Source organism: Balaenoptera ricei, chromosome 7 (genome assembly GCF_028023285.1).
Source record: "Balaenoptera ricei isolate mBalRic1 chromosome 7, mBalRic1.hap2, whole genome shotgun sequence".
NCBI lineage: Eukaryota > Metazoa > Chordata > Mammalia > Artiodactyla > Balaenopteridae > Balaenoptera > Balaenoptera ricei.
The window spans coordinates 992280-1004188 of record NC_082645.1 but is presented as its reverse complement, the minus strand read 5'-3'; the positions used below and the strand labels follow the sequence as shown (position 1 = coordinate 1004188).

General features: G+C 35.2%; 1 protein-coding gene across 7 annotated transcripts in view; it reads right to left on the bottom strand.

Moving 5' to 3' along the window:
- The window catches only part of ZRANB3 (zinc finger RANBP2-type containing 3), a 254596-nt gene that overhangs the window by 139177 nt on the left and 103510 nt on the right, over positions 1–11909 (bottom strand). For 6 of the 7 annotated variants that reach the window (XM_059927591.1, XM_059927593.1, XM_059927592.1 and 3 more), the window contains one exon: positions 9589–9607. The exons of the other annotated variant lie outside the window; for it this stretch is intronic. In XM_059927591.1, the coding sequence (XP_059783574.1) occupies positions 9589–9607 (19 nt within the window). The remainder of the gene's footprint in view (positions 1–9588; positions 9608–11909) is intronic. 7 annotated transcript variants of the gene reach the window in all.

The following is an 11909-nucleotide window of genomic DNA, read 5'->3' as shown; positions in this document are numbered from 1 at the left end:
GTAATCTCATGAGAAAAGTATTATTATTCGCAAATTTATATAAAGAAATGGAGGCTCAGAGAGATTAACCTGTCTAATATAACATTTATAATAAGTGGTAGATATTATAATAGGTAGGGAGATGGAAGTGTCACTAGAATTGATGCCAGAGAAGGGGAGAAGAGAATAGAAGACACAGGTAGCGGCTACACTGTAAAGCGCTTTACTTTATAGGCAACAGGGGGAAATGGAGAATTTGAGGAATACAACTCTAGCAGCTGTAAAGGGTAGCTATTTTCATTTGATTCAGCTTTGGCCTTTGTAAAACAAAGCGAAGACTTCCTAACTCATTCTACAAGGCCAGCTTTACCCTAACACCAAAAACAAAGATATTATTTAAAAAACCCAAAAAACCTACAGATCAATACCTCTCAGGAACATAGATGTGAAAATCCTCAACAAAATATTAGCAAACCAAATCTAGGAATGTATAAAAAAGAATTATATACCATGGCCAAGTAGAATTTATCCTAGGTATGCAAGACTGGTTCATCAACACTTGAATGTGAATAAATGTAATCCATTACAACAATAGACTAAAGAATAAAAAAATCATATGACTTTATCAACTGATGCAGAAAAAGCAGCTGACAAAAACCAAATCCCAATCATGACAAAAGCTCTCAGAAAACCGGGAACCAGGAGAATTTCCTCAATTTGATAAAGAGTTATCTACAAAATACCTACAGCTAACATCATACTTCATGGTGAGAAACTGGACACCTTCCTCCTAAGACTGAGAACAAGACAAGGACGTCTTGTCTCACCATTCCTATTCAACACTGTTTTAGAAGACCTAGCTAGTACAAAGACAAGAAAAGGATACAAAAGGTATATAGATTGTAGATATGATATTATATATAGAAAACCCAAAAAACTCACCAAAAACTGTGAGGGTTAATCAACATACCCAGTAAAGTTGCAGAATACAAAATCAATATATAAAAATCTGTTGCATTTCTAGCATTTCTAGTCACTAACAACAAACTATCAGAAAGAGAAATAAAGGGGAAAAACCCTGTAACTTCATCAAAAAGAATAAAATACCTTGGAATAAATTTAATCAAGGATGTGAAAGACCTGTACACTGAAAATTATTAAGACACTGATGAAAAAATAGAAGACATCAAAAAGAGGAAAGATATTTCATGCTCAGGGAGTGGAAGAATTAATATTGTTAAACTGTCCATACTACCCAAAGCAATCTAAGATTCTATGCAATCCCTATCAAAATTAAAATGGCATTTTTCACAAAAATAGAACAATCATAAAATTTGTATGAAACCAGAAAAGACCCCAATAACCGAAGCAATCATGAGAAAAAAGAACAAAGCGGTGGCATCACTCTCCCTGATTCTGAACTATATTACAGAGTGATAGTAATCAAAACAGTATGTAATTTACATAAAAACAGACATTGATCAATGGAACAGAACAGAGCCAAAAATAAACTCATGACTATATGGTCAATTAATTTATAACAAAGGAGCCAAGAATACACAGAGGGGAAAGGACAGGCCCTTCAATAAATAGTGTTGGGAAAACTGGATGGTCACATGCAAAAGAAAGAATGAGCTTTGATCACTATTTTACACTACACACAAAAGTTAACCTAAAATGGATTAAAGACTTGAATGTAAGAGCTGAAACCATAAAACTCCTAGAAGAAAACATAGGGGGTAAACTCCTTGACATCAGTCTTGGCTATGATTTGGAATTTGACACCAAAACCAAAGGCAAAAAAAGCAAAAATAAACAAGTGGGATTACCTCAAACTAATAAAAAGCTCTACACAGCAAATGAAATCATCAACAAAATGAGAAAACAACCTCTAGAATGGAAGAAAATATTTGCAAACCACATATCTAATGAGAAGTTAATATCCAAAATATATAAGGAACTCCTACAACTCAACAGCAAAAAAAAGCCCCACAAACAAAAACAAAAACCCAATTAAAAAAAGGGCAAAAGACCAAATAGACATTTGTCCAAAGAAGACATACAGATGACCAACAGGTACATGAAAAGATGCTCAACATCACTAATCATCAGAGAAATGCAAATCAAAACCACAATGAGATACCACCTTATACCTATTAGAATAAGTATTATCAAAATAAGAAATAACAAGTGTTGATGAGGATGTGGAGAAAAAGGAACCCTCTTGCACTGTTGGTGGGAAAAAAAATTGGTACAGCCACTGTGGCTGGAGGTTTCTCAAAAAATTAGAGATAGAACTACCACATGATCCAGCAATTCCACTTCTGGGTATTTATCCAAAGGAAATGAAAACACTAACTAAAAAAGATACATGCACTCCCACGTTTACTGCAGCATTATTTACAATAGGAAAGACATGGAAGCAACCTGTGTCCATCTATGGATGAATGGATAAAGAATTTGTGAGATATATATATATATATATATATATATATATATATATATATATATATATGAAAACACACACTCACACAGAATATTATTCAGCCATTTGTGACAACACGGATGGACCTTACAGGCATTATACTAAGTGAAATAAGTCATACAAAGACAGACAAGTACTGTTTTGATTTCAGACTTCTAGCCTCTAGAACTGAGAGAGGATAGATTTCTGTTTTAAGACACCAAGTTTGTGGTACTTTTCATGGCAGCCCTGGGAAACTAACATACCATACAATCCAGCAACTGCACTCCTAGATAATTACTCAACTGAGTATACCCACACAAAAACCTACACAATCATCAAAACTGGAAGCAACAAATATGTCCCTTCATCTTGGTGAATGGAAAAACAAACTGTGGTACATCCATATAATGGAATTTTATTCAGTGATTAAAAGAAGAGCTATCAAGCCACAAAAAGACGTGGCTGAAACTTAAATGCATAGGCTAGGTGAAAAAAGCCAGTCTGAAAAAGCTACAAACTGTATGCTGCCAATCATATGACATTCTGGAAAAGGCAAAATGATAGAGTCATTAAACACATCTTTGGTTATTGGGGGGTTTGGTCTGAAGGGAATTAAATAAGTGAAGCACAGGGGATTGTTTGGGCAGTAAAACTATTCTACATGATACTGTAATGGTGATTACAAGACATTAAGCATTTGTGAAAATCCACAGAAATTTACATTACAAAAAGTACATTTTGATGTATACAAATAATTAAAAAATAATTTAGGAGGTCAGAGGATCCCATGATGGAATGTGAAGTGTGATACAATAATTTAAATGTATTATAGGTATATGAAACAACCTCACTGAACAGAGTGAAGGAATAAGGTCTGACTTAAAGTAATTCTGAAAATGAATGGAATCTGTAAAAATAAAGGTAAAAGGAACTGTACCTAAGCACTGCACTCTAGTTGATAATTTTCCTTCCTGTCGGGGTACAGGTTAATAACACTGAAACCACCACGCATGTATACTAGAAGTGCATAATTAATTAAACGGATGGCAGATGGTGGGAACTATCAGGATACTCACTGATGGAGTGGCAAGATATAGTTAAGCGAGGGGAGAAGTTAGAATGATCCATGTGGTGATGGATTAGAGCTGGAGACATCAACAGGAACTCATGTTTAGCTTAAATACAGATACAGATGGCTACATAGATAAATATTCATAAATATGTACATACACACACATATGTAAGTACACATGCATTTATCTCCTTGCTTGGTCAGCTGAGAGGATCTAGAAGAAATGACACCCCAGTAAAAAGGAGTACACCTAGCACCTAGATCTGGTTCTAATATCTTTCTCCAATAGAAAGAACCAGGGTATCCTGGAGAAATGCGTGATTCAAGTACTGGGGTAGGAAATACACAGGATGAGCCTGGAGCATCTTGTAGTGCCAGAAAGTAAGAAAATGCTGAAAAACCAAAGAAAACAAAACACAAAACCCCAAACAGAACAGCCTACAATGAAGGGGGCATGTCAAAGGGACACAGGAGTGAATTCAAAGAGCTCCCAATGGCCAAAGGCGGAACCATTTTAGCAACAAAATAAAGTGAATATCCATGAGTCCTACTGATATGAATACATGATAAAGTAAGTGAGTGAACAAATGAATTCTGAATAATTTATGTATTTATTTATTCTGCCTTTAAGGAAGTAGAGCATAAATCCCCATTTCTTAAGTATGGGCTGCATATAGTTACTTTCCTTCAAAAAATACAGTATGGGAAGGGACCAAAAAAAAAAACAATCCAGTAACTTTACAGGGGAAAAACCTGACAAACATTACATCAAACCAGGTGATCAAGGTTAACATTAACAGTGATAAGTCATATTGATATTATGTACCCTTGGTATGACATGATGACAATGGCACTTTACATCTGTGGTCTTCTTGCCCAAAACACAGTACCCCAGTCTGATCATGAGAAAAACATCAGACAACATATCCCAATTAAGGGACATTTTACAAAATACTGAACCATTAATTCTCAAAACTGTAAAGGTCTTCAAAAACAAGGAAAGTCTGAGAAACTGTCACAACCAAGAGATTGGCTATCTGTCATGTCTATTTAAGACATGACTACTAAATGTAATGTGTATACTGGATGGAATCCTGGAAAAGAAAAAGGACATCAGTGAAAATCTGAGGAAATCTAAATGAAGCATGGTTTTTAGTTAACAATACTAGTATATGAATATTGGTTCATTAATTGAGACATTACTAATCTAAGTAACCAGTAACGGGGAACTGGCTTTGAGGCATATGAGAACTCTCTGTACTATGTTCACAATAATTCTATAAAACAAAACCTGTTCTAAAATTAAAAACTTATTTTTAAAAAAGGACATTCAAAAAATAGTAAAGCTGGCCTTAAAAGTGAGGAAAGGAAGGAAGCAGGGAAATGATACTGATTTAGAGGAAGAGAGGCCATCTCAGCAGCACAAATGCCATCACCTATATCATTCAGCTTCATGCATTTGAGCACTATGTCTTGCAGATTCTTCTGTACTTAAGAATCCTGTTTCAAAACACAGAAAGTCTAGTACCTGGAGACTTTGTATAGAATAGCAATAATGGACTTGGGTGCTGGATTATTTCAGGTTAGATATCAGCTCCTAGCATGTTCTAGCTGTATTTACTTAACATATCTGTGCCTCAGCTTTCTCATCTGGAAAATGATGGTGGTAATAATAATCATAATACACTGTTGGGTTGTCCTGGGATGAAATAAATTAATACATGTAAATCACTAGAACAGAACCCGGCACATACGTGTTAATTAAGTATTAACTCTTTAATCAGTCCATTCATTCAACAGAAATGGACCACCAACAAAGAGCGGTTATGAATCAGAAAGAGTGAAAGCTCAGAGGGGAAAGTATTCAATTCAACTTGGGTCTGGTAAAGGGAAACAAGGATTTGTAGAAGCAAATGGAATAAAAATTATCACCTCAGCTCACTTTGTCAAACCAGGGTAGGCTTATATAAAAGGAAAACTAAAATTCTTCATGTCTAGTTTAATTTCTTTGTCCTCAAACCTATAAAGTTAATGTTGGCAGAGACTACATCACAATATCAATTTTAAGGTCTTCTGATAGAAATAATCTTCCCGAGGGGGCTCTTCAGTGTTTCCAGACACCTACAGAATTCTGCCTGCAGAGAAAATGACAAGGTTTTTCAAACTTCAGCCTACAGAAAAAGTTCTGCAAGCACTCAACAGGTTCCACAGTCTCTCCCCTCCAAACTTCTCTTCCAGAGAAGCACCTTGACTAAAAGAAAAGCATACATAATGATAACTCTATGGTCTCTGTTCCAAATATATATCTATTAATCCCAAAATAGCCACAAAGTAAGCCAAGCCAAGTAGCTTAGGCTTGACAAATGGTTTCCTTTTCTTTTGAAAAAGGAAGGAAAGCAATACTTTATTTGGTATACCATCCCCCTGACTCCAAATGTTTTCTCAAGTAACAGGAAGGAAACTTTGGGAACAGCTGGAGGGGGGGCAGGGGCGCGGGACTTAAGTAGAGTACTAACAAAAAATGTCACATAAGAATCTTCTGACTTTGATAATAGATTCAATGGACAAGACAGAATCCAGGTACTGACAGCATTTTGTCTATAGGGACACAATCATTAGGCTATTCATATAAATCTAGGATGTTAATCCCATCTTCTTAAGTAAAAATGAACATGACAAAAATTTTCTAAACGCTAGGTTTCTACAAAGAATAATAGCCTTTAGATACTTGACAAATAAGGTAGTAAGTGTATAGGTTTAATATTTTCCTCATGTATATCAAATTAAATTACCTGGTGTGTGTTAATATGAAATTATTTTTCACATTTAAAATCTTTTTATGAATAAAAATTTCCAATAATTTTCAACAGAACAAGGACACAGTGGTTTAAAAAGTATTAAAAAACAGTAAAGATAATAGTTCAACAGCCTGACTACAGACTGTGGCCTGAATTCCATTATTAAAGGAATACAAATTCACAAGACTTTCTGTATATTTACTACACGGTTCTTGAAACAACAGTTGACTACATTAAACCAAGAAGGGGGAAAAGGATTTAAAACAGTTTAAACTAAGTTTGCAAAGTTAATTTTATTAAAAGTTGCAGCTTTGTTGGTTATCTGAAATATAGTTTTATAATTGAAATAATGATCACACAATTAGACAATTAAACAGAACTTAAGTCATCATTCCAATTTTAGGTTAATGACTATCTTATATACAGTAGATAGATTACATAATTCCACAAAAATTGAATACATTAGAAAAAGAAAATAGTGGAAAAATACTAGAAGAGAGGGGAGTTATTCCAGTGAAGGAAGTCATTTGCTTCTAAAGCTACGGAGGAAAGATCACAGCAGACAACTAAATTACACAATACTCTTAAGTGGGTATTCAAGCATCTTAAAAAAAAAAAAGTAGGTTCAATAACAGAGATGTAATATTGCTCTCCTAAAGCTTTTAGCTATTTGATGGGTCAAATATTCATCATATCAAAAAATATATATTTTTTAAAATAAATTTATTTATTTATTTTTTATTTTTGGCTGAGTTGGGTCTTCATTGCTGTGCATGGGCTTTCTCTAGTTGCAACAAGCAGGGGCTACTCTTCATTGTGGCGCGTGGGCTTCTCACTGGGTGGCTTCTCTTGTTGCAGAGCACAGGCTCTAGGCACGCGGGCTTCAGCAGTTGTGGCACATGGGCTCAGTAGTTGTGGCTCATGGTCTCTAGAGCACAGGCTCAGTAGTTGTGGCGCACGGGCTTTGTTGCTCCGTGGCATGTGGGATCTTCCCGGACCAGGGCTTGAACCTGTGTCCCCTGCATTGGCAGGTGGATTCTTAACCACTGTGCCACCAGGGAAGCCCTCAAAATATATTTTTTAATTTAAAAATCAAAACTTGGTTGACCTCCAAATTATAAACTGCATTTCCTCCTCTGACTTCACTACCATTTTGTGATAAGAGCAAGAGAAGGAGAACAGTATTAGAAAATAAAATGAAGGTCAAACCAGAGTTCATGTAATTTACATATATACAAGTTTCCTTCTACTTCAAGACTTTTAATTTACTTTCATCCACACTAACTCAGTAAGAGTCCACAGAAATGGCATTTCAACTCAACCAAAAACAGAGGATATTAGTGGTTTTGAGCTGTCATCTTAGAATTGTACATCACTACGTTATTTCTGTGGCCTGTTTTTCGTACTTATGTGTAAAATTGAGGATTTTTCCTTAATTAACCTTATTGATAGGATTCGAAATAATAAACCTTGGAAAGTCAAATAGTTGTAAAAGAATGAGAGTCTTTAAAATGCTGGTGAAAAAAAGGAGATATGAGGGACACAAAAGTGGAATCTTCTTTTAAGTACTGAGAAAATATTAAATGGTTCTTTTAAATTTATTAAATAAAAAAATAAGAATGGTTTTGAAAGACAAGCACAGATCACTCAACATGTAACAAGTGTAACTGTAAATAATAGGAGATGAAAAGTGATTGGTATAAAGAAAAACTTGTTGGCTAAAAGGTTCATCATGAACTCATCATGCATAATCCTTAGTCTAATGTCAACTGAGGAGAAGACAGGAGTTTGTTGGAGAATATAAAAGTTAAGAAGAGTTAAGGTGCTGATCAAGTTCAATCCATGAATGATTCTGCACATTTAAGGCCTATTCAAATCTCTACAACATCAAATTGAAGAACAAGGTAGCAATGCAATGTCACAGCCACTAAGATGTTCCCCATGAATTGCTTGGGGAGATTATCAAGATAATGTTACACATTATGGTATATTTACCGTGGACATAAAACTGGTCTGTTTAAAAAAAATTATTGATACACACATCCATACATATATCACACACACATTTTATACATATTATATAAAATGGTTATGCCTAGTTTGGAGGTTGAAGGATGAATTTATATTCCTATTTGGTGAAAACATATTCAGGGATTAAAAACATAAGCTTCTTTTAGTCATTTTGGACTCTCAAATCTATAAATTTATGAAGATTCTTTTAGAATGCATCCTGTTCCAAAAGAGAAATTTCTACTATTTTCCAAATGTCTATGTCCTGTCTCTTTAATTACACTGTTGAAGTTTTTCACAGGCAATGACTGTTTCTAACTATAACATCTAGTCTAAACAAATGCCTATAGAATGAAGAGTTCAAACTAAAAACTTCAGTAATTATAAATCAGCATGAACCAAGAAACCCTATATGAACTTTCTGCTTGGCATTCATGTGCATATTATACCCTTATTCATTTTTTTTCCTGAAGAAGAGATAGTGGAGATAAGCCATTGGTGAGTCTACATGTAACTAAAACTAAAAGACAGTTTATTGGGAGAATCTTTTATGGTTTCACTTATATTTTTAAAAAATTCAGTATCCATTTTCCTCATCTCTATTATATTTTTAAATGTATACGTTTTGCTGTTATCCTTAAAGACATCATGAAAACAGCAACACATTTTCCAAAACGATATTAAAAATTAGAACTTTATTGATCTACATCATTCTGAGAATGTATGTAAAGAGTATTGTAGTTTATGTAGCAAGAACTTCCATTTCAGTGAAAAAACCTGAATATGAATGTATACGAGTACATGCCCCTTAAAGGTATCAAATTGTTTAGTAATAATAAAATACCATTTTAACATTATGCTTCACACTCATACAAAACAATTAACAATAACCGTTAGAGCAAAATCTTAAAAGTTCAGCTTCTAAGCAAGCAGCATTATGACAAGTAGAAAAGAGTTCAGTTTCATTTGGGGCTGCATTCATGCTTCTGAGGCCAAAAATATAGAATTTTGGATCACTAATGTTAACACTAACATGTTCCAAATGCATGCCTTGCGCACGGGCACGCGCACACGCACACTCTCTCTTTCTCATTCTTATTCTCTCTGCTGCCCACATGCCCCACCCTCCCTTGCTCTCCCCCTGTCCTCTCCATATACAGATATATAGTCATATGAAAGACAGAGAGCACAGGGTAAATAACAGACAATAAAAACTGGTTGGGGAATTTTATAAAAGACATAAAAATCATGAAAACACTTACTTCATCAGCCACCATACACCTGGAAAAAATAAAAATAAAACCAAATTAATCTCTTAATTACCAAAGTCAGCCATTTAAAAAGTTCTGATCGAGTAGCTTGCCACAAAATAGTTTACAAATGTTAAAGTACTAAGCCAGAGAGAGGTGTTTATAAGTGTGCATGAGAATATGGGCCATTGCTGATTTATAAGACTCTCCAGCTGCCAACAGCATATGAATGTGGTAGTGTTAGAGTTTCAGGTGTGCTGTTTCCTACATCCCACCCATGGTGACGGCTACAATGACCCTTCAAAATGTGAGCAAAATGGCAAGTGACTGTACCAATGACTTCCTCCGTACCAATAAACCTTAAAATTGGTCTTCCCTAGAGATTAGAAGAATGCTGTATTAAAGTGCATTAGCATGTTATACGTAAAAGTATATACGCTATATTATACATGCTAAGCCTATTTTCAAGCTGAATTTTGGTTTCTACTATTATTGTACTGAGTTCTCTCTTCTCTGTTCTTTCTTGTTAACCTATAGAAGTAAATTCTATCCACTGAAAATTGAGGATGGGGGCATAAACTGAGGTCCTAAGTAGAAGACAAAACTAAAGAGCAAAAAGAAAGAATAGCAGATATGGTCAAGATCATGAGGGGTCCCTTAGAGACAGTGAGTATATTGTAAGGGGAAAAACCAATCTCTTAACTGAGGGGATTTCCAGGCAATGTAAAAAATAATACTGGAATATTATAAAAATCAGAGAGGAAAAAAGTCCCTATTTGTATTTTTTCCTTCCTTTATTCCCAATGGCCTTGACATTATACAATACTACATGGTTTCTTTTAACATAAGACACAAATTAATAAATTAATAAATTAATAAATATATCATTAAAGAATAAGTTACAAGTAAAATGGAATTTTGTTCTTAAAATGTAAAAAGATGTCAGGTTACATATTAAGTACTTTTATGGAAAAATAAAATACAAATACTTTAACTGAAATTTAAAACATATGCAAGAGTAAAAAGTTTATTACATTTTTTGCAAACAAGCCTAAAAAAGTAGAAAACTAAAAAGCAACACTTTGGGGCTTCCCTGGTGGCGCAGTGGTTGGGAATCTGCCTGCCAATGAGGGGACACGGGTTCGAGCCCTGGTCTGGGAAGATCCCACATGCCGCGGAGCAACTGGGCCCGTGAGCCACAATTACTGAGCCTGCACGTCTGGAGCCTGTGCTCCGCAACAAGAGAGGCCGCGATAGTGAGAGGCCCGCGCACCGCGATGAAGAGTGGCCCCCGCTCACCGCAACTAGAGAAAGCCCTCGCACAGAAACGAAGACCCAACACAACCATAAATAAATAAATAAATAAATAAATAAATAAAAAATTTTTTTAAAAAGCAATACTTTGAAAAATATGACTTATTTCCAGGAAGATTCATACATATACCTACTTTTTCACTGTAAAATCCAACTCAAATTTGGCAAAGATGTCACTTGAAGTATATATTACATATTGAGTGCCTACTATGTATCTGGCTCTGTCCTATGTGCTAGGGATATAGCAGTGAATTTAAAACTCTTTCCCTCATAGATGGTGACTGGAAGAATTTCTGACAATGAACAAATAAATGATTCAACTGGTGATACATGCTGTTGAAAAAACTAAAACAGGGTAAGTGGAATAGGGAAATAAGGGAGGAGCTATTTTATAGGGTGGTCAGGAATAATCTTTATGATAAGGCAATTCCAACAGATCTGAACAAATCACAAATTTAACGAGGAAGGGCATCATGAGAAAATCTGGAGGAAGGGTACTCTCAACAAAGTGATGAGCAAGTGCCAGAGTCCTGAGATAAGATGGTTATGATGTAGTTAAGCAAGAGGAAGGACGCTAACGTGATTAAAGTGGACTGAGTCATGGAAAATGGTAGAAAATAAGGTTGGAAGCACCTGGGGTCCTGACCACGGTGAGCCTTATAAGCAATGGCACGAAGTCTAGATTTTCTTAGAATCCTTTGGAGGTAAGCAACGTTTTACCTTTTAAAAAGTTTACTCTGCCTTCTAGAGAATAAACTGTAGAGGGCAAGAGCAGAGCACAGAAAGCAGTCAGGAGGCACCTGAAGTAGACCAGGAAAGGAAAAAGGATAGATGGATGCATGGTAGAGATGAAGGAGGTGAGAAGTGGTCAGTTTAGGTACATTTTGAAAGTACAGCCAACAGGATTTGCTGATCGATTGGGATGTGGATATAAAATGAGGGAGAGGGAAGAATGAATCTTAAGATACTGTCTTAAGTAATTAACTGAAAAATGAGGGTAATGCACTCACTGAGACAGG